Source organism: Notamacropus eugenii, chromosome 5 (genome assembly GCF_028372415.1).
Source record: "Notamacropus eugenii isolate mMacEug1 chromosome 5, mMacEug1.pri_v2, whole genome shotgun sequence".
NCBI lineage: Eukaryota > Metazoa > Chordata > Mammalia > Diprotodontia > Macropodidae > Notamacropus > Notamacropus eugenii.
This window is the reverse complement of record NC_092876.1, coordinates 163084373-163109253: the sequence shown is the minus strand read 5'-3', so window position 1 is coordinate 163109253 and position 24881 is coordinate 163084373. Positions and strand designations below refer to the sequence as shown.

General features: G+C 36.0%; 1 protein-coding gene across 2 annotated transcripts in view; it reads right to left on the bottom strand.

The window, feature by feature from the left end:
* Positions 1–24881, bottom strand: part of SESN3 (sestrin 3) — a 73924-nt gene that overhangs the window by 22616 nt on the left and 26427 nt on the right. For both annotated transcript variants that reach the window (XM_072611302.1, XM_072611303.1), the window contains exons 2-3: positions 9262–9327; positions 894–1091 (exon numbers count right to left, since the gene is read on the bottom strand). In XM_072611302.1, the coding sequence (XP_072467403.1) occupies positions 894–1091; positions 9262–9327 (264 nt within the window). The remainder of the gene's footprint in view (positions 1–893; positions 1092–9261; positions 9328–24881) is intronic.

Below are 24881 nucleotides of genomic sequence, written 5' to 3'. Positions count from 1 at the left end.
CAAAGTAGAGTTGAGACCTCTTACATAATATAATGTATCTGGCTTTATTCTTTCTATTGATTTTCTTCTTTATCTTCTAATCATTATCACTGTTTAATTTTTGTTGTACTCAAAAAAATAAAACCAAAAAAAAAAACAACCCAACCCTGAGCTAGAAATGAGGCCCTACTGAATTTTATGTTGCACCAAGATACTGGTTACAACTCAGATCAGTTTTAACTCATTGCCAGAATGCTAGAAAGACAATTAGGTTAATTTGCGACAAATGTAAACCTGACCTTCCAGAATTGACTCCCAGGCCAATTACTCTTGCACTCACATAGACAATTCTCTCAATGACTTCTTTAGCACCAGTCAAATTGAAAAATTCTGGACACTCTTTATTCTTGCCCAGCTTACAATTTTCTCCCAATCTACATTAGCTTAGTTTATAAATCTGTGCTATAATTGGATGACAAAAAATTAATTTCTCTAAAAGTACTGTCATTCAGATTTTTCACTAATTCAAATGGAGATTTCTCTAAATAACTACAAATTACCGACTTTTTCACGAACATAATAAGATTTTTTGCTGATACCCCAAACAAATAATTTTCTCAAACTGGAACAAGACATTACTAGAAAAATACTGGTCATTAAGCACTGATTAAATATGTTTATAAATTAAATAACATTCATATTGTTTCAAGTATGAATTTACATGATTCTGATACATCAATTCATAACATTTCCACAAATGTTTAACTAGTCACACTAAAAATAACTATGGAACACTAATTTGCTCCATATAACAATATTCTTTTAAGAGAGGAAGAAGAAAGGATAGTGAGGGGGAAATCTGTTAATAATAGCTTTAAAAAAACAAGCTTCAGGTACAGGTCATGAACACATACCATTATAGCAATATAGTGTCGGTATGGTAAAGGAAGGGGACCATCCATCCGCAGCATATAAAACTGGCTGCGCAAAAAAGACTCTAGGTACTGAGCATGTAAACTCATGACCTGAGTAATGTTGTCCAGGCGCCCGGATGTAGAGTATTCTTCCACAAGGAGGTTAGTACGTTCATCCACTGTATTTGCTTGGACAACCTAAGAGTCAAAAAAGCAACAAAGGGAAAAAAAAGACAGTTATTAAGAAATAAATGTGTCCTTTGTTTATCCAAGCAGGGTACAAATTGATGAATTATGGAAACATTAAAGCAAATGAGTTATTCATTAATAAACTCTGGAAGCTGTTTATTCTTGGAACATAAAAATAAAAAAAGGAAAAACCATTCTCATTTTTTGGATGCTACACTACAATGTATTACAAAGACAATGTTTGTTTGGTAATTGACATTTGCTGTTTAACTGCAAAAGTGAGGAAAAAACAATTCCATCTGCTTGGTCAGGCCCAGTGAAAGATTTCAAGAATTTACTTGCCTGGCTGATGGAATCTGTGCCTAACTACAGCATTTGGTCATATGAATGTATAAGTTCTCCTCAGCAACCTATGAAGTTGAATAGTCACAATGTCTTATGTCACTGCAATCTTCAGTCTGACCCCCCAATGAAAATGAGTAAACAAAAATTCTTCTATTTTTAGTGACCAAGAGAAATGTTGCAAAGAGTAGGAAGGTGTTTACGGAGGGAAAATGACACAAATTTTAAGGATAATATTGATTACAACCACTGAGTCCAGCAGTCATTATGAACTTCTTTAAGATGTGGTGATCAAAAGAACCTTCCCAAGGAACAGATAATAATTTTACGGGACTTTGAGGGACTCCTGGCTCTAGGATTAATACAGAGGAAGGCTCTAAGAACCAATGAGGAATACTAGATCAAGCAATTATGCTTAAATTCAGAATCTTCATTTTATAATCCAGCTCTTCCTCTTATTAGCCATGTGACCCTTGGTATGTCAGAACTCCACTTAAATTTGCTTCCTCATCAATAAAATGGGTATCATAATATTTGTATTAATTTCCTCAAAACTGTCATGCGTAAAGTACGTTATAAACCACAAAGCTATATAATTCTTCCACACTTAAAGACTCTCTTTCAGAATGGGTATATCAAAGTAACAGCCTTTGAAAAATGCTGAAGTTAAAAACTACATCCTTCTCTGGGCAAGCTGAGATTGAACCTCTGCAAAGCTAATTAGGTTGTTCTCAGATGACAAGCATATAGACTATTACTGGGGACACACAAGACACCTTTCTAAGCTGATTAAAATCTGCCAGAGTTTGTATGCTACTGGCATGGACCTTCAAAAATCCAGGTTTCACATCATGACACAGCATCAGATTCAGACGTTAGTGAAAGAAATCTATATAAAACGTGAGTTATTATTTTAAGTACCTTTAATAAGTGGACTGTAAAGAAATTCCTACTTTTCAGAGTTACACAGTAAACATTGGGGATTTTACCAAACAGGCATTTGTTGTTGTTCAGTCATGTCTGACTCTCTGTAACCCCATTTGGAATTCTCTAGGCAAAGATACTGGAGAGGTCTGCCATTTCCTTCTGCATTTCATTTTACAGATGGAGAATTGAGGCAAACAGGGTTAAGTGACTTGCCCAGGATCATACAGGTAGTAAGTGTCAGAGGTCAAACTTAAACTCAGGGTCCTCTTGACTCCAAGCCTGGCACTCTACCCATGTGCCACCTAGCTGCCCTAACAAGCATTTACTAAGCATCTAATATATGCCAGGCTCTGTGCTAATGATAAAAAGACAAAAGTGAAATAGTCCTTATCCTCAAGGTACTTACATTGTTATCAAAGGAGACATACATATATAAATACACAAAACATATATAAAATAAATTCCTAAATGTAAGTTAATGGGAGGGTAGAGGTCAAGAAAGATTTCATCTAAGGTAGCTCTTGAGCTGATTTTGATAAATAAGCACGTATTATAGGAACAATAATGCAAATTTAGAGAAATGATAAATTAGGAAAATTATGCAAAAAGACATGAATTATGAGGAAATGTATGGTACAATAAAGTAAACAAGAATATTCAATTTTAAAAATTTACAGGCTTTGGTCCACTTTCTCCTAGTTGAATAAAAAGAGCAGTAAGAGAGCAATGACAGCATAGAAACCAATTTTGCCAACAACAGGTGGTTCTTTTTGAACAAAAGGCTATTGAATTATTTCATGCTTCACCTCCCCTCCCCACACATATACCTTCCCATATACAGTGAGCATACAGCATAAAATATATTCCAAAGGGGGGCATTATGAATATAGCATATACAGACAACCTCATGTCAGTGATTGGTAAGGCTCTCTTGGGGTGGTGACATAATATAGTAGAAAGTACTAAGCTGTGAATCAAAAGAACAGTGTTTAAGTCTTGATTGTTACTAACTGTACTTACTCAGCCAAGTCACTTAAATTCTCTAAGCCTCAATTTCCTCTAATATTTTTTTTTAATGAAAAACAGTACAGTCCAATTAGTAGTATTCTCAACTCATAAAATTGCTGTGAGGATTAAATTAGGTGAAAATTAAAATGGATTTAAAATGGATCTGCAATCAGAGGGGTGTGTGTATACCAATTTATACATATACATATATATGTACACACAAACACATACATATATGCATACATATACATACACACACACAGCCAATGAACTTATCTTAGATTCCTGGGAAATTCCAGAGCACATTATAAAAGGGATATTTTGTGAGTGTCTAGCAAAATGAAGTAGTGATCACAAATAGTTTCATGGTTTCATTACACTCCCCAACCCAAAGGTGATATCTGGTGGATCCAGAATTGGTTAGCTACTCCCAGAGTCATCGATATTGGTCTGATATCACCTTGGGAGGAGCTCTCCAATGAAGCACTCTTAGAATCTGTGAAAAGCCCTGTGTCATTTGCCACTTTTATGGTTGACTTTGACAAAGGTATGGAGGGTATGTTTATCAAATGTGCAAATGATGCCACTTGACATGTCTAAGAGAAACAGCTAAAGCACTGGATGACAAAGTCACAATCCAAAAAAATACTGAAAAACTAGAATGTTGGCAGAAACTAATCAGATAAATTTAATAGATTCAAATGTGAAACCTTATGCTTGGTTTAAAATTTAAAGATCACCTTCAGGAATATGGGGTGGGGGCTATATGTCTAGAAAAATTCCTTTGAAAAAAAGCTCAATGAATAAATGATATGACTGTCAAAAAACTAATGTAATCTTAGACTGTATTAAGAGAAATATTGTGTCCAAGACTATGGAGAATTATGTTCAATTCTGGATACCACAGTTTAGAAAGGACATCAATAAGCTAAGTTTTGAGAGGAAGAAGACTAGAACTTCTGCCTTTGGGTCATATCATATAAGAATAAGTTAAAAGCAATGGGTATTTTTAGCTTAAATAAGAAAAGATTTGGGGTGTCCAATTTCAAATATTATACTGTCACATACTGGAGATAAGAGACTTATTCTCCTTGACTCCAGAGGACAGAATTAGGGGAATAGGAAGAAGCTACAAAGAGGCTAATTAGTTAGGAATCCAGGGAAAATTTTCTAACAATTATAGCTATGCAAAAGTGGAGTGGGCTAACTTGAGAGGAATGGATTTTCCCTCATTAGAGATTTTCAACAGAAAATTGATGAATATAGGTCAGGGATACTGTTGGAGAGAATTTTATTCAATCCAAGATTGGAACAGATTACCTATGATGTTTTTTCCAACCTAGATACTATGAGTCCTTCAGGCCTTATTTGCCTAATTAAATTTAATAAGTATATATTGTTTCCAAGAAGATAAGAGTTAAACAAAATATAAAGTATAAGTATCTACTTAAAAAGTTGAGGGTGGGAGGGATGTGTAGATTGTAGACCCATGGATATAAGAAATGACTACTCCCAGTTGGAGCATAAAAGAAGAATCGGAAAAACTTAGTCATAAGAACTTTCTAAACAGTGGCAAACAGAAATGATTTAGCAAAAGAGCTGAAAAATTCACACATATCATTAATAGCATCCAACCACAACACTCTTACAGCAACAAAAATTACTAAATATTTAGGTTTTTGTTGCCTAAAAAGAACCAATACATCAGAAAAATTAGCTTTAGCAGAACCCTCTATTCTCTATTGATTCCAGATAAATAAAGGTACTTATAATGAGACAGTAAGAGTTAACCTCCCAAAGAGGACATTAAGATCAGGGAAAAATAGACACTAAGAGAATCTTGCTTATATGTCACAAAAATCTAAACTAAAAATCTTTGGTTTGGGGAACTAAAGACCTAAGTATTTTATAATAGTCAAAATTTTGGTCCATATACAAAGGAAACTCAAATGCTGACTAATCAAAGTTTATTCATTTAAACTTTAAGAAATCTTATTTGTGAGATACTGAAAAAAAATGACAAAATTTAAATTAGCAAGTTTCCATGTGTTTTGGACACATTTATCTCTGGTTTCAGTACCATAACTACAAAGGAGATCAAATACAGTTTTATTAAAAAGCACTAAAATCACAGTATTTGAGAGCTGGAAGGATACTCCAACCCATACTAGTAAGAAATTTTTACTCTAACTTTCTGACAAGTGGTAATATTCAGCTTCCACTTGGAGGGAAGGTATCCAACACCTCCCAAGGCAACCCAGTCCACTTCTGCATATCTTTATTTGTTGGGAAGTGTTTTGTTTTGTTTTTTAGTAAAATCAAGTCAAATTAGTCTCTTTGCATCTTCCGCTGAATGGTTCTGCCAGACAGACAGAACAAGATTAATCTCTCCTTCAATCTGAGTCCTTCAAATATTTTAACATAGCTATAATATATCCCCTTAATCCTATCTTCTCCACACTACCCAGTTCCTACATGCTCACATGACATATGAAGCCCATTGAGGCCCATTATCATTTTGGTTACACTTCTCTAAGGCAGCACCCATTGAGTGATTAAGGCTTTAAAAAATGAGACAAAGAATGGTCTCTTAAAAAAAAAATAGATCTAGGAGGGGAAGAACCTCAGGGTTTCTGGTTATTTACATTCATTCTGAGCCAGTCAGGGACCAAACAGTGACCAAGTAGGGCTTGGTTTGGGACCAGAGTGATTTGGGGTTAGAGTTGGAAATTTGGGATTAGGTAGGACTTCTTAGAGAAGAAATCAAAACCAAAAAAAAAAAAGAAGTTTCCAAGATTAAAATTTACACTGAATGGGCGCTACCTCAGTCAAACTGAGATCTATTAAAAACCTTAGCTTGAAAAGGCCAAGGTCTCCCATTGCATCCTGGGCCATCTCCAGTTATCCTGATCCATATGTAGCAACTGGACCTAGATGGCTCCAAGGGAGAAAGTGAGGCTGGTGACTTTGCACAGCCCTCTGTCACCTAAATGTAATTGACTTGTGACTGATGGCATCACCTCCCTGATGTTTCATATAAATATTCTACATTAGACCACACCTTTATTGCAAAACAATTTGCTACAAGGTCCAGGGAACAGAAGATCCTATTCTCCCTAAAAAGCTGTTCAATTTGGCAGAATAAAATGCATGCCTTAGAAGATTCCTTATGGAATATGTCTTCCACTTGGGTAACTAAATTGTGATCTGACAGGCCTCCCTTATTTCCCCTTTTTCTTTCTGCCATTGTCATTGCAAAAGCATAAGAGTTTCACAAGACCAAGGCCTGAAGTTCAGTACTTTTCTCTGTTTCATGGGTTACCATGCCAATGAATTTATCATCACGTTGTCATCGGCTAATTGGTGACACACCTCTCCATGCTTAATGAGTCTGGTCCTTGGTAAGCAGATGCTTAGTTACTGACCCACAATGTCCTTTCAGCACTGTAGAAACTACCAGGACTACTTTCAAGGTAAAGACTTTAACAACCACTAACTATTAGACCTATCTTCCTACCTCCTTTGTCTCTCCTTTCTAAAAACTAGTTGATTAAGCTTGACTCTTAATGTTCACTTAGATTTCCTATTAGATTTTGACTTGAAAGGTTTATGGGTCTCTTGGTCCTCCAGAATTTGTCTCCTTGATATACAGCTAAGGAAACTGGAACCTGGGAACTCTCAGTCCTGTCTTTCCACAGAATACATAATCCTAGATTCCTGATTATAGAGCTAGAGACATATATGACCTGCAAATAAGAAATGTGGTTTCCTATCAGAAACCTTAAAATTAACAACCCCATTGGAAATTTTGGCATCAAAAGTATTCTCTATTTTTGTTTGAAAGAAATACAGTCAACCAGATTTTTGTACCTAGTTCTGACTTTTCTGACCCTTCCAGTCAATGCCCTAAATTGGCAGCAGGCTCATAAAAGTTGACTTCCATGGTTCTCTTCTTTTAGTCTAGCTCCCCATCTTGCATTTCCAACACAGGCTTTCTTCCTAAAGTGATATGATCCTCCTCTTCTTGAGGTAGCTAGCCCTCTTTTAAAAAAAATATTTTATTTTTCCCAATTATACACAAAAGAACAATTTTTAACATTATTTTTAACCAAATAAATCTTGAACTATTTTTCATTATTCAATTTGATTTTTAATTTATGGAATAAAGCAAATAATTCTAAAACATAGTACAATAAAAAAGATGATTGCACATGAAACTGCAAATCTACTGCTACTCCTTTCAAATATACAACGAAATGATCATGTAAAGTCTTTTTCTTCTCTCCCTCCACCCTAGAAATAGTTACCACTACACACAAATAGTTCTACATATACATGGATAATTATTCTAGACATACCTCTATTTATTAGTTCTTTCTTCTCTGGATACAGATAGCATCTTTCTTCAAATGTCTTTTTTATAGTTAATTTGAGTATTTATAGTAGTCAAAGTAACGTATTCACTCAAAGCTGTTCTTAAAACAATATTGTTGTTACTGTATATAAGGCCCTCTTGGCTTTGCTCCCAAGTTTTTCTAAGGTAGCCCTCTCTTATGCGAACATTTCTGTTACTAAAAAAAGGATACACATAGATCAAAGGTTATCAACCTTGCGCGCGTGTGTGTGTGTGTGTGTGTGTGTGATGACTACTTTAATTTCCATATACACATAAACATATATGTAAACATACATAATTTATGTAGTATGTACTCATAATAGGGGTGAGTTTATAAAATATATGAATGTAACATGGGAAGAAACTGGTGACACAATTGTCCCCAGAAATTTATTAGTTCAGTCTTCACAATTAGCTATAGTAATAACTAGTGAAGTTTAACTTTAAGGCTTCCAAAGCACTTTACATCTATTCTTTTATGTGAGTCTCTCAACAACCCAGTCAGGTAGATATTACAGGTATCATTATTATTCACATTTTCAGAAGAAAGAATTCATTTTATTTCTCTGTTATATTAATCTTAGGGATAAGCAGGATTTAAATAGATTAAAAAGAGAAAAGGTAATTGCAAAGATTAAACATTTCATACCATTACTCAGCCTAGTTTTCTAGATCCAGAAAGATAGCAAATAAAGGATTCTGTGATATGCCATCCAAGTAAAGGCTAAGAACCAATCATCTGATGAGACATAACAACTGGTAAATTCCCTCCTTATTTCATACTCTTTAAAAAGCTTCATAAGGAAGTGACTATTCCATTTCAAAAACATCTCTTCCTCAAAATCAGATGATCTTACAATTAGTAGGAAACTGGCCATTTAAAAAGCAAAGTTATCAAATTATCAATGCATTTTAATACTTTAGAGGTAACTTTTTCAGAAAAATTACCTATTAAATTGCTGATATAATAATAACATAATAATAATTACAATAACAGCCAGCAATTTTAAAGTGTATGCAGGGATACAGAGCATCTTACAAACGTTATTTTTTTTATCCTCACACAACCTTGGGAAGTAGGTGCTATTACTATTCTCATTTTATAGATGAGGAAATGGAAGCAGACAAAGTCTAAGTGATTTGCCCAGGATGACACAGCTAATAAGTGTCTGAGGGTAGATGTGAATTCAGGTCTTCATTCCTGGGCTTATTAATTGTGCTCTCTGGCTACTACTAGTGATATAGTACATTTTCATATTTTCAAACCTAATTGTACCATATCCTAACAACCGAGATTATTCAAATTACAGAAATTTTATAATCCAAAGAGTCAGATTGTTAGGATTATATACTTTAAGTCACATTTCCCACCTACTTATGTATATCAAACAGCGAAACACTTGTACTTCAACACTTCAAAGAGAGAATTTGTTCTTTGGTTCAGGCAATAATGTTCTTGATTTCTCATAATTTTTCATTGTAATTTTTCAAAACAATTTAACTTACCTCCTTCTCTGGTATAAAGGCACTTGGTCCTCTTGTTGAAGGCTGAGATACTCTGATTCTTTTTTCCTGTTTTTTTAAAAAAAAAAATATACACCATTACTGATGTCTTCCCAGAAAAAGTTTTGTCTTCTACAGTCATTGCAGAGAGTTTTAACATATGCATTTACAAGAGCAGCCTGCAATACTCTAACAAGGTATCTCCTATGTATACACTAAGATAATATAAATGCCTTGACAAATGAAATCAGAGAGGTGAGTTTATTCATTCATTCTCTGACTATCAATAACACATAAAGTGTTTGTCAGGTGTTTGCCAGTGTACCACAGGATATCCTGGCAAAAATTCAAATGGAAAGGAGATTTTCCCTAATTAAAGGTGATGGTCTTTTGGTGCTACTGTTTATGAATATTATGTTGATTGCATCCAGCCCTGAAACCTACCGGGTCTCTTCAATGAGATACAGAGCCTAGTATGAAAAATCATAATGGATGAGGAATGCATATTACCCAGATTGTCACACGCAGCGAGATAGCCAAATCTCCTGGCACATATTCCTACAAGTACCACAGATGGACAGTGAATGAAGTTCACACTCAAACAGGATAAGAGTAAGCCATAGAAAACTATGGTGCACTTTTGGATGTGATGAAGCTGTTTCCTCCCACAAAGATTCATCTTATGAATGCAAATGTTCTCCCAGTGATGCTATACTATTACAAATTATAGATCATCACAATCTCAGCAAAGTTGAATTTCAAGTTACGAAAAGGACAATGGGAAAGATGATCACTAGCTATGATTTCTGTGTCTTTTGAAATCTAAATGGCATCCCCTACCCTCTAGATCTAAATCTCATCTGTTGTCTTTTTTGCCTTCACATCTCCCATATCTCCTCCCATATCACATGGCCTGGTACAGGCCCTACTCATTTCTTGCCTGGACCGCTGCAGTAGCTTTTTCTAACTGATGTCCATTCCAAATCATCCTTCCTTCAGCTGTAAAGATGGTTTTCCTTAAGTGTAGGCTTGCTCATGTTACCTATTACCTCCTTTCCCCCATTCCCTCCAGATTAAAATATGAAGTCTTCCATATGGCAATATAAAGTCCTTCACAACCTGGTCCCTTCCTACCTTTCTAGCCTTCTTACATTCTTTTGTACTCCCTTCTACTACACTGCACATTCTATGCACAGAATCTCCAGATTCTCTGCATCTATTCTGGCTGTCCCCAGGACTGGAATATTCCACTCTTTCTCCTTCACCTGAGCTTCCCTGGCTTTTTTCAAGACTCAGTTCAAATCATGTCTACTGTAGGCAGGCTCTCCTGAGCCCCCTCAACCACTACAGCCTCTGAACATATACTGTATATGCCTATTTATTTACATGTTGTCTCCTTCAACAAATGTAAACTCCTTGAGTGCAGGAACAACATTTTTGCCTTTCTATGTATCCCCAGCACTGACACAATGTCTGACACCTAACTGATTAATAAATGCATATTGACTGACTATAGCTCCACTCAGGAATCTCTGTGATTCTGAACAGCAGACTGCCCAAATCAGAGATTCTTTTCCTGGCCATCACTCCCTACATTCCTCATACCTATTCACAGCAAATCATTCCCTACTATGTCCTTATTCCAGTTTACCATAATTTTGCCTTTTGCATTCTAGAAATCCATTCTACAGGTTTGAAACTGTCTCTGTCAGATCTGTGCCCACCCCTCAATACTTCATTTTAAACTTAATTTTCTTGTATATATTGTTTACACCAACAGAATATAATCTCCCTAAGAGTGAGAAATGCTTAGATTTTATCTTTTGATTACCCAAGGTACCTAGCACAGTGCCTAAAACACAGTAAAAGTTAATAAATGTTTGTTAAATTGATCAGAAACCAAACTGTAAAAATACCAAAATGAACTGTGTTTGGAAAATTGTTAATCAATTGACTAGTCAAGTCCCATGAGAGGATTAAGGCTAGCAATTACTCAAATTATGAGCTTTAAATAAAAATGAGAATAAAAATAAAAATGAGAATACAGTCATTAAGTCTCTCAAAAGGTACTCCCAATGAAAATGTTCTGCTATTTTGTAGGCTATTAAGTACTTGATTATTAGGTTCTTAAATTTAATTTTCACTCATTCTTTCTTTGGTTTATTTTCAATAAAAAAGCAAAACCAAAATAAGCAAAACCCTGTTCTCTAAGAGTTAACTGTTTCTTTATATACAGCTCTCTATTAGCAAATGAAAATATAAAAGTGGAATTTCATTTTTACTTATAATTTTATACATGGGATATTTTTAATGAGTTTTTTTCTTAAACAATCTGTTCAATATATAAAGGTGCTACCAAAATAGGAATATTTTACAGAATATTTTATTTTATATTTTATTAATTCCTCTGTTAGGAAGATTTGCTTATAGCCCCCAAGATATCAACACTCTGAACCACAAACTTGTAAATTATGCCAAACAGAAAATAGAGATGATCAAAAAGAACTATCAGGTAACAGTATGACTTAAACAATAGGAACAGTAACTAACGCAACATTGCACTGTCCACTTCCTGACAGTAACACTGCTCTAAAGCCTAAGTTTAATGTTCATACTCTGTATAACCTAGCCCCTTCCTACCTTTTCAATCTTCTTACATTTTACTGACTTCCACACTGACCTACTTGCTCTGTTTCAAACACAATGTCATATTCCATATCTGTACCTTTGCACTGGCTGTCCCACCTGCCTGGGTTCTCCGCTCTTACCTCTACCTCTCAGTTTCCCAGGTTCCCTTGAAATCTCAGCTTAACTCTCACCTTAGGCAGCAGACCCCCAAGCTGCTAGTGACTTGCCCACATTTACAGACTATCTCACTAGAATGTGAGCTCTTTGAGAGTAGAGTCTACTTTTTTTTAAATACTTTTTTTGTATCCCCACCTGGTACAAAGTAATTGTTTAAGAAATGTTTTTTGATTGAATTTTAAAGATACAGAATACAGAAAAAAATCCCATACAGCCTCTGACAACATATGCAATAATCTTCACTTACAATTTACTACCAAGAAGAAGGGGTTAGTTATATTTCTTCAACAGTTCTCTCTGAAATGGAAATGGCACATTTTATATAATCTGGATTTCGATGTATTTTAATGCTCTTTTTATTATCTTTGCCAATTTGATGGGTGTGAGGTAAAATCTCAGTTTTGTTTTAATATACATTTCCTTTATTATAAGTGATTTAGAATGTATTCCCGCTTGGCTAATAACTTGCATTTCTTCTAACTGCAGTGGAATTATTGGAATGGATCTTAATAGTATATATTAATAATGAAGATGGCAGATTAGAGGCAGCAGAGAGTTCACCTGAACTCTCAACATTCTCCTCCAAACAATTTTAAAATAACACTCCAATTACAATTCTGTTGTGGCAGAACTAATAAAAGGTCAGGGTGAGACATTTTTCTGGTCTAAGAAAACTTAGGAGGTCAGCAGGAGACATCTTTGATATCAGGGTGGAAGGCCTGTCCAGAGTGCACATGGGGGCAGCAACAGCAGCTGCTGCAGAAGCTTCAGGAGCTCTCAGTTCAGGGACATTCTGGGTCACAGTTCCAGGGTAGAGTCAAAAGAATAAAAAAATAGAAGAAAATGTGAAATATATTGGGAGAAAAACAACTCATCTGGAAAATTGATCAAGGAGATAGAATTTAAGAATTATTGGACTAAATGAAAGCCATCATCAAAAAAGGGCTTAGACATCACATTTCAAGAAATTATCAAGGAAAACTGACCCAGTATCTTAGATTTAGATGGTAAAATAGAAATGAAAAGAATCCACTGATCACCTCACAAAAGAAATGTCAAATGTGAACTCTCAGGAATTTTATAAACAAATCCCAGAACTCTACAGAAAATATACCAAGCAGTCAAAAAGAAACTGTTCCAATATTGTGGAGCAACAGTCAAGATTACACAAGTCTTAGCAGCTTTCATGTTAAAGAAGCAGAGGGTTTGGAATATGATATTCCAGGGAGCAAAGAGCCAAAAGCAAACAATCAAGAATCACCTACCCAGCAAAACTGAATATAATCATGATCCCTCAGGGACAAAAATGGATATTTAATGAAGTAGAGGACTTAAGAGCATTCCTAATGCAAAGACCAGAGTTGACAACATTCAAGCACAAGACTCAAGAGAAGCATAAAAAGGTAAACAGGAAAAAATAATCATCAGGGAATCAATCAAATTAAACTGTTTACATTCCCATATGGGAAGATGATACATGGAACTTTGAAGGACTTGACCATTACTAGGGCAGTTAAAAGGAGTTTACATCAACAGAGGGCATGGGTGTATGTTGATTATGTTGGAATGATTTCCAAAAAAAGAAGGGCGAAAAAAAGGGATGCACAGGGAGAAGGTGGAAGGGAGAGGTAGAATAGGGAAAATTTTCTCACATAAAAGAGGCACATAATTAAGAGCTTTTACAATGTAGGGGGAAAATGGAATGGGGGGGGCAATGAGTGAAGCTCACCTTTATTAGAATTGATTCAAAAAAGGATAGTGCCTCGTTTTTCTCTCCCCTTTTGTTTTTACTCTGACTTTTTACAGTGAGGGAGCTTATCCATTTACAAGAGGCAGCTTAGTATGGCGGATCCAGGAAGAACTGGGCTCAAGTCCAAACCTCACTCTAGAAGATACTTCATAACCTGGCTCCTTCCTACCTTTGCAGTTTTCTTATACCCTCACATTCCCCTCCCCATGTGCTGTCTGGTCCAGTGCTGTTCCTTAAAAAGGCACTCCAGCTCTCTGCTGTGGGCATTTTCACTGCCTGTCCCCCATTCCTGGAATTTTCTCCCTCCTCTCTGCATCCTGGCTACTCTGGGTTCCTTTCAAGTCTCAGCTAAAGCCCTACCTTTCTCAAGGAGCCTTTCCCAATACCTCTTAATGCTAATACCTTCCCTCTGTTGATTATCTCCACTTTATCCTACATATTTTGTTTGTACATAAATATTTGCAAATCTTTTCCATCCAAATGTGAACTCCTTAAAAACAGGGAATATCTTCTGTCATTTTTTGTATCTCTAGCACTCAGTATCAAGCTTAGCACATAATAGGCACTTAATAAACACTAGTTTACTGACTGAAGCAAAACTTCTTGCAATATTCAAAGCTCCACTGTCTTTAAAGTTATACAATAATAATGCCATTATTAAAAACATGACCTTTTTTTACTGTTTTAAAGAAACGTTCCCCATATACCCTCTTTTCTATTCCTTCTGCTATGTACCTTTATACTTATAAACTGTTTTAGTTGTAAAGAGATTAGTTTATCATATCAAAATAAATTGCTTAGTATTTATGTTTTTTCTCTATAACTAAAAAACCACAATTCTCCCACAGAGTAGTAGTCATCTCTGTATTCATAAAATAAACTCATTTATCTACATGGAGATAATCCAGAATGAATTTAATATCATTTTGGCCCCCCCTTTCTTTCTAACATACTTTCAATTGCCTCTCACCACTACAGTAAATGTGTGGTTGGGAAAAAAAACCAAATTTAATCTATGTAAATAAAACAAATCATGAAGATAAATATACTGTACATCATAACCAAGCCAATATGTAAGACTTTTTAAAGTATTTTGGATTATCCATTCCGCTGACCTCCTGAGATAATGGACATGATGATCTCATTGGTGTTGGGGTACTTCCTCTGCTAAGGAAACCCATATATCTCTGAGACTTTTATCTGTGCCTTCATAAATCTTCCCAAGGAGAACCTGCCCTACACATGTGACACCTTACTCTGATCCTTTTAATATTTTGTAGGGACCATTATAACACTTTGGCTCAGTCCTAGGTCCTCTTCTCTCAATGTACTCTTGAGATAATCTCATTAGCCCTCACAAGTTTAGTCAATCTCTGTATGAATCCCTAATACTCTGAGCTTCATAGGATCACAGATTAGAGTTCCAAGGGACTTTAGAAACCATCTATATCAGTGCCCTCATTCAAAAGAAAACTCAGATTAAGTGATAATCATAAAGGTAGTCAATGGTACAGCTGGGATTCAAAAGCAAGTCTTTTGACTCCAAATTCAGGAAAATATTTTCATTATAACACATTGTCCTCCACTGTCATCTCCCTACTGCATACATCTACCTGGCCATCCTGGCTTCTCAAATTCAACATGTCCAAGACTGAATTTATTATCTTTCCCCCAAACCCATCCCTCATGCAAATGTCCTTATTTCTATGAAAGGTACTGCAATCTTCCCAACTATACATATAACCTTGGAAGTCATTGGGAGTCATCTCCTACTCTTCTTTCTTCCCTTTGATTCATTTGGTTGCCAAATTCTGTCAATTCTACCTCTGAATCTGGAAATAGTAGGACCGGGTAGTTTGAAAACTTTAGGATAGGGACTTTGGAAACTCTAGGGAGTGGTAGGAAAATGGTACTAACATGGTACTGGCCAGACCAGCACAGCTCAGAACTGCATAATCCAGACCCAAGGATTTGGAGGTTCCCATCACTCTGTCCTGAGAAAGTAGAAAAGGTCCTGAGTTGGATATCCAGTACCCTAACCTCAAAGATCCAAGAGGACCTAATTCTAGGAGGCAGAGGTACATACAAAAGTACAAGAGGAAGAAAAACCTAATCCTGGCACAAAAGAAAGAACTACTGACTGACTCAAAGAAAACACCAGTTAGTACCAAAAGTTATTACAAACCTAACTCCATGACAATTGTAAGCAGAGTATTAAAAAAAAAATGCATTTCCCACAAGGACCACATAAATTCCTAGAAGAAATTAAGTAAGAGATAGTAAATGCAAGAACTGGAAGGAGAATAAGTAGTTTAGAGGAGAGGATGGAATACCTTCTCCAAGAAAATGAGTTCCTTGAAAACTAGATGGATCAAATACTAGTCAATGACTTTGTGAGAGAGCAAAAAATATTAGAATGGAATCAAAAGACAACAGAAGAAAATATAAAATATTTGATACTTTTAAAAACAGACCTAAAAAGAAACAGATCAAGGAGAACTAATTTAAGAATCATTAGACTCTCTGAAAACCTAAATAAAAAAAAAATCTGAGAACTACTGATCACTTCCTGAAAGGAATTTCAAAAGGAAAATCTAAGGACTGTCCACTCAAAATCAACAGCTCCCATAGCAAAGAAAAAAAAATCTGTAAGCACCCCCCCCAAAAAAACCCCCCAAACAGTTCATGTATCAAGAATATTACATGGCCTGACAGCTTCTTCTATGAATGAGAGAAGATCTTGGAATATATTTTAAAAGCTAAAAGATATTTGATACTCACTAACAAGACATGCTAGCTGTCTAACTTCTTTGTACCTCAGGCAACTCACTGGCCCTAGCAGCTATGCCTTGGTATGTAGTATAATCAAGAGTAACAGTTGGGTATAATGCCAGAGGGAGAAAAAAAAAACAAACTTATGCACAGTGAGGTGAGAAGAACCTGGAGACCACTGTGCACGGGAACAGCAATGTTGTAATGATGATCAACTGTGAAAGACTTGGCCACTCTTATCAATACAGTGATCCAAGACAATTCCAAAGGGCACATGATGAAAAAAAATGCCATCTACCTCCGGAGAGAGAACTGAGAAACTCTGAGTACAAAATGAAGTATAATTATCATGCTTGTTTTTTTTTTTTGTAATATGGCTAATATGGAAATATTATGCATGATTTCACACGTATAACTGGTATTATATTGCTTGCCTTCTCAACGGAGGTGGGGGTGGGGTAGGAGGGATAGGAGAAAGGGAGAGAACCTGGAATTCATAATTAAAAAAGAATGTTAAAAATAAATTTTAAAAAATAAAGTATGCAGAGGGGATAACAAATAAGAGGTCATCTGGGAAAATGTTTTAAGCTGAATGTAAACAAGCAAAGAAACAGGTATTTATAGTGTCAATTACACTTTGGAAAAACTGTAGACGATATCTTAGAAAAAGCTGGAACCATAAGAATTTTAAAGGTTAACATTTAAAGACCGACAGAAACCAACAAAAAGCCATTGGAAAAATGAGAGAATAGCACTCTGAATACCAGTAACATCTTGTACAAATGATTTAAGTAGGAAATATAATTAGGAATCTTCTATTAATGAATGGAAAAAATGTCCCTGAGGACCTAAAGAAATAGGAAAGTCAGATATCATGTTTTTAAAAACTCATTTAAAAAAACCAGTCTAAGTACATAAGAAGAATTTATCTCCACATATTTCTATACATAAAAAGTCCATTTTTGACATCAATATTCTCTTGGATGTGCTATATTGCTGTAAATCACTGAACCGTGATCTTAGAAGAATCACAGGTAAAACCAAAGAGCAACAGAGACTATGAGAAAGTTAGAGGATACTGCCTAACAGAAGTCAAATAATGGTATGAAGCATAAAACATGAACTCGATCTCCAACACAGAGAAACTTAAGACCAGATGGAGCAGGAAGAAATATTCCAGAGACATAAAATACCAAACATGAACAGAAAAGAAGTTAAGTGATGGTGCAAAAAGGGAATAAATAGTCACATTTGAACCACAAAGACTTCCAAACATACCAGGCAGTTCTTCTATAAAGGATATACAAAAATACAGTCAAGAATTACATAGGATCAGATGATATGGAAAGATTGTGATGTGCATTAATGGTACAGTTTTGAATAAATCACTGTATCATGTGAAGGGTAAAATTAAATGTACAAAGTCTGAAACTTTCTTGTAATTTCACCATAATTTTTATAGATTGCAACATTTTACCTTAATATTAAGAAAAGATGATGGGGAAAGGAAAATACTTGTTATTGATATAGATTTCTTAGTCATCTATATGACCATACTGTCTGACCAATAATTCAACAAAATTGACTAGAAAACATGGATGAGAATGAGAAAAATATGTGATGCAATATTAAAAACAATTTAACCTGGAATCATTTAAACAAGTTATTGAAAATAAAAAGCAGGAAATGGACTACAAAAAGGACACTAACACCAACTAAAATAACAAGTCAAATTATCGGAGTAAGAAAACCAACAATCCAGAAAGGACCTTAGTCAAGCAACATCCTACTTGTGAAATGGAAAGAGATAGCTAACAAAGCCAATAGAATATAAACTCATGTAAAATCTTAAAATTTAATTAATTAACTTAAATTAAAATCTTACAATTAAAATTTTAGGGCAGCTGGATGGCGCAGTGACTAGACTACCAGACTTGGAGTCAGGAAGACTCATTTTCCTGAGTTCAAATCATGCCTCAGACACTTTCTAATTCTGTGACTCTGGGCAAGTCACTTAAGCCTGTTTGCCTCAGTTTCTCATCTGTAAAATGAGCTGGAGAAGGAAATGGCAAATTACTCTAGTATCTTTGCCAAGAAAACCCCAGAGTTTTAAAACTAATAAATAATAAACTAATAAATATTCAACTATTAGTCACTATGGTGAAAGCTGAGCATACAGTAGTACATCAACAAGGAGAAGGGATTTCCCCTAGATTATCCTACAAGATGCTCTTGTTAGCAGATGACACTGTGCTGAGTGCATCAAGCTCCATGGTACTGAAGATGTACTGAAAGGGATTAGTGATCATTCAAAGCCTGTTCACCAACACAGGACAGACAATGCAGATTGTAACTATGGCCTAGATTCTAACAAATATTTTTACGTACACTATAGAGCTTGTCCAAAAGTAGCTCAACCTGGAACAGCAAGTATAACTGGCCAATGAGCTGTGCCCAGAGTTTGAAAAAGAGAATGAGCTGGACTGCTTTCAGAAAATTTTAAAATTTTAAAACCACCACAACAATAACAATAATAGCAAACATTTATATAGCTCTTGCTTATATGCCAGCACTGTGCTTATCTTGTTTGATCCTCACAACAACCCTGGAAAGTATGCGCTATTATGATCCTCATTGTACTGACAAGGAAACCGAGGCAAACAGATTCAGTATCTCGCCTGGGATCATACAGCCAGCAAATGTTTGAGGCTGGTCTTCCTCATTCCAGACCTGGTTGCTCTATCCGCTACTATTGAGCTGTCCAAGCTTCCCGTGAAAGTATAGATCTTTTCAATATCAACATTTGATCAATTTTGCCATATGCCAGGGAGATGTGGAACATGATTGCCTCTGAAGAATCAGTCAATAAACATTATTAAGAGCCTACATGGGGATATGAAAAGAGGCAAAAGACAACCCCTGCCCCTGAGGACTTTGCAATCTAATGAGGAGACAACATGGAAACAAATACATATAAAGTAAGTTCTATGCAGGATAAATGGAAATGCTAAACAGAGGGAAGGCACTAGAATTAAGAGAGGTTGGGGACGGCTTCCTGTAGCAGGTGGGATTTTGACTGAACTTAAAGGAAGTCAAGGAGGTCAGTGATTGGAGTAAAGGAAGAACCTTCCAGGCATGGGAGACTGCCTGAGAAAATGCCCAGAACTGAGACAGTGTTTTGTTCATGGAACAGCCATGAAACAAGTGTCACTAGATCGAACAGTACGGGAAAGTAGGAAGAGGCTAGGTTATGAAGAGCTTTGAATGCCAAACAGAGGGAAGTTTACCGAACAGAAGGGTGATGTGATTGGACCTGCATTTTTAGAAAATCACTGGATGGCTAAATGGAAGATGGACTGGAGTGGGGAGAGACTTTCGGCCCACCAGCAAGCTATGGCAAAGATCCAGGCATGAGATGAGGAAGTCCTGCACTGGAATAGTGGCAGTGTCAGGGGAGAGAAGGCGGCATATAGGAAATGTTGTAAAATTTGGTAATGGATTGAATATGGAGGGTGAGAGACACTGAAGAATCCAGGATGTCTCCTAGGTTGTGAACCTGAGAAACTGGGGGTAGGGGGAGTATTGCCCTCTACAGCAAATAATAGGAAAGGTAGGAGAGGGAGAGTATTTAGGAGGAAAGATAATGAATTCTATTTGGAGTATACTGAGTTTGAGATGTCTGAAAGGCAATGAGACATGGCAAGATTGGAGTCAGCAGAGAGATTGAGGCACGATAAGTAGATTTGAGAATTATCAGCATAGAGATGGTAATTAAATCCATGAGAACTGAGGAGATCACTAAGTGAAGTAGTATAGAGGGAGAAGAGAAGAGGGCCTAGAAGAGAACCCTGAGGGACACCTATAGTTAGAGGGTCCAACCTTTCTAGCAAGCAATTTGTAACTGTGTTTAACAAAATGTAACTTAAACACTCATACCTTTTGACCAAGAGATCCCACTGCTAGGAAAATAAGCTTAGGAGGTCAATGAAAAATTAATGGTGTCATATATACCAAACTAATTATAATAGCCTATTTTGGTTGTAGCCAAGAATTAGAAACAAATTCAATGATCATCAACTGGGGAAAGCTACATAAATTGTGGTAAATGAATGTAATCTTAGTGTGCTGTGAAAAATAATGAATGAGAGAAACTTAGGATGATTTATATGAAGCAAAGTAAGCAGAACCAGAAAATTAACATGCACAATGACTACAATGTAAATGGGGAGAACAGGAACAAAGTAATTAAACAGAATGCTGCAAAACTGCACTGCTTGGCCTGAAAGACAGAACGTGGTACACCTTTTCTTTGCAGAGCCGAGGTATTACTGGTTCAGAACACTGCATATGACATCAGTCTTTATCAATATATTACTTAATTGTGCTGAACTTTTCCCCCTCTTTTTTATTCTTTATTATAATAGAGGGCTCACTGGCATAGGGAGAAAGTACAGATATGCTGGAAAATGAGTACTATAAAAATAAATGATACAAGCGAAATTTTATTTTGTAATAGAAAAAATAAATCACCTTTGGCTATGTTAAAAAATCCATCTTGCTTCATTAGTCAAGTATATGCATTAAACACTTTAAAATCTCAAGTGTACTAAAATTTATAAACATTTGAAAAGATCAAATCCCTTCTTCAAAAAACTTACAGCATATGAATAGGTTTGGCTCTTTAACCACCCCTCTAATGGAAAGGCAATACAATAACCCTTTTGAGTTTTAATTGTGGCTACATATTCATCAGAATGTAGACAGAATGGAATATGTATCCAGAGGAACCAAAGACAGGAATTTTATTTTTACCACACTGATGACTTCACTGGTATCAGGAATTCTTGTTGAGAAAACTCCTACCTAATGTATATCAGTAACTTTTTGGCAAGTTATGATCTTAAGGAGTTGTAGAGCATAATAGAAGATAAAAGGACTTCTACAGAGCCAGTATGTGTCTGGAGTAGGGCCTCCTCACAGCAGGAATAGCTAGACTAACTTAAAGCCACAGAGAAACCAAAAATTCAACTTTATCTACCAAAATGGATGATTGTCAATACACACAACCCCCCCCCCCCCCCCAACACATGGAGGATAAGCATCATGTAGTATGCATGAGGAAGAAGAGCTGGTGAAAGGTTGAACTGAAATGACAGAGACTCCCTGGCAGATCAAGAAGCAAAGTAAGGAGATGATGGAGGCAAGATTGCAAGGTCAGAAGATTAGAAGGCTGAGTATGTCCTATTCTGTATAGAAAAGAAAAAAATGTTAGAAACTTCTCTAACATCAAACCTCCGAACTCAGCATATGTTTATTAATGATTCTCAAGACAACAGTCAAACTTTCCCCTGCATTTTGACAAGTGTCATTCTGCCATCTTTTAGGAATCTGCCTATCTGCAAATAGGACTAAGTGCTATGATAATTATTAGTGAATCTGCCTCTAAGAGTTATGTGAGCTAGAACAGTTAGTCTGAATAGGCCTCATAGTAAAGGGGGATTTTGTGTAGAATTTTTTGTTTGACTGAAAGGAAGGAAAGGGCAATTCAGTAGGGAGTTGTACTTGGGAATGATATTTAAATTAGTTTTGAAGCAAAAATAGGCAAGTTATAGAACAGGCACGAAACATTTTAGAATGGAAATCAATAAGGGTTAAGCTGAAGATAAAAACTTTTAGTTAATGGTGTGCCAACTGTGGTGGGTCCTTTAAGTTCATTGCTTAGGAATTTTAATTTGATATACAAAGCAACAAAAAGAGTCACTGTAGGCCTCTAAAAAGGGAAATGGTGTGAAAAGATCAAAATAACACCTGAAGCATGTTATTTTGCAGTGAACAGAAAGTTCTGGATTGGAGAAAAGATTGGAAAGGTTGGCAAAAAGCTTTTTTTTGTTTTGTTTTGTTTCAGTAATTGAGGTATATAATGCTGGTTGGGTGGGACTGGACTAGGATTAGAGGAACAGAAAAGGAAAATAACAAGAAATAGTTTAGACTCAAAACTTTTTAAAATCACTCTTCCATACCATAAACAAGATGTGGAACAAGGTACCATAACAATACCCATGGAAGGTACCTCTGGATACCTCTTAGCTAGATTTTGTCACACAAAGAGCTAAAATAATCTTATTAATGAGGTAAACCACTATATTTTACTTTGTTCTCAAAAACATAACTGAAGAACAAAATGAATTTGAAAAAATATTCAGTAGTGGCCAGGTAGTCCATCAAGAACCTTTTAAAACAATGGTTTAGGGAATTAACTAGAGACAACACTGCTCACAGGTTCTCACATCCAGAGCTAAGAATGACATCAAAGGCCTTGTCTAAACCCCTCATTTGGAAGATGAGGAAACTAAAGTCCAGGAAAGCTAAGTAATTTGCTCAAAGCTGGGATCTTCCTCCAGGTTCTCTGACTCCTGAGCCAATCAATGCTGTTTCACATATACATATATATCCATGAAATATGGGATTCTGAAGACCAGGAGCAAAGGATATCACTGAGAAAACATATAATTAAAAAAGAAGATGGTGAAGCAGCAAGATGATATAGTGGAAGAAGTCCTGGCTCTTCAGTCAGTAGACCTGTGTTCAAATCCTGCCTGTGATTCTTACCACCCCTGTAACATTTGGCAAGTCCCCCCGCTTCATTAATTATCTAATGAGATAATATTTGTAAAAAAAAAAAATGCTTAGCATAGTGCCTAAAACACAGTAGGAGCTACATAAATGCTTATTCCCTTCCTTTTGTTTCCCTATCCTTAAAAGTAAAGGGCTGGATTAAGTGACTTCCAAGTTCCTTTCCAACTCTAGATTGATGATCCCAAATCCAGAAAACACTCTCTCTCTTGTCCTACAGACATGTCAATGTAAATACCTCTTAGACAGGAATAACCATACCTTAAAAACATTTTTTATGAGGCCCTATGTCTAGCAGTGTTGTCAGAGTACACACTCAGATATCACAAGGCTTGGCCTCAAAGAGCAGGAAGTGCGAGGTTCCCAGTTAGCTTACAGAGAATGAAAGGGATGTTTACTCTAAGTGACTTTACTGTGGGAAGTTCACCAACTACATACAGCTTGAAAGTATTAAGCTGAGTTGCTGAGGCAATCTTAATTTAAGAGATGACAGGGCTACATTCTACCTCTGATCACTGATGTGAAGACCACCTACAGGCACAGAAAAAGGAAGTGAAGAAGGGAAAAACAATAAGAACAAATCTGACATCTTGGTCTCCATCCTCCTATTTGTTACCTCCCAAAGGATCTCATATCAAGAGTTCATGTTTGCTAAAGAACTACTTAGGGTTGTGTGTGTGTGTGTGTGTGTGTGTGTGTGTGTGTGTATGCGTGTGTGTGTGTGTGTGTGTGTTTTGTGGGGAGATAGTGGTAGTAGTTGCAATAGAAATAAGGTAAAATTAGTGCACAGTATCTTTTTTCTCAACTAAAGTATTCTACAAATGAAAAAAGTCTGAGAATCACTATCTTGGGGGAGGAAAGGAGAAATATGGGACCATAGGAATTATATTTCTGCAACATGAATTTCTGTAACTTTCTATAAATATCCTCATAAGCATAACATTCAATTTTGCTTTAGTTATTTTTACTTCATAGGAAAGGGATGCAATGTGAGCCCAATGACTTATTCTCTAAAGGCCAGAAGGTATACTCCCTCTTTCTCTACCCCAGCCTCCATTCTTAGCTCTCACACCCTATTTGCCTCAGATTTATTAAAGGCAAAGAGTACCATGACTTAGCAATTTTTGCATAGCACTTTAAGGTTTGCAAAGTGCTTTCCATTATATGAACTCATTTGATCTTTACAACAATCCTGTGAAGTAGGTGCTATTATTACCATCCTCATTTTACAGCTGAGGAGAGTGAAACAAACAGTGACTCAGACACAGCTAGTGTCTGATTTTCCTGACTTGAAGTTTCAAGCCCTCTCCACTGGGCAAGGTAACCACCATGAAAGAGATAGGCCATCAGAAAAGCTTCAGATCTCCATACTTTTGTATTAAGTAATCATGGGTGTTTCTGGTTAAGTTAATACACTCAAGACAGTGAAAGGAAAAGAGTAATGATGGACTTCCCCTAATTGTTTTAAAACTAGATCAATAAAAGTAGAACATTTAGTTAGGAGAAAGTAAGGACCAAACTCACATGTCTCACAATTGTTAAATGAGAATAAGCGTAAGGACAATCAATGTCCTAGATCAAACTTGAAGAAAATAGAATGTGTTCACCTTGCAGAAAAGCAGTCTTTTAGAGCTTACCCTTCAGAGTTCACCCTAATGTAACC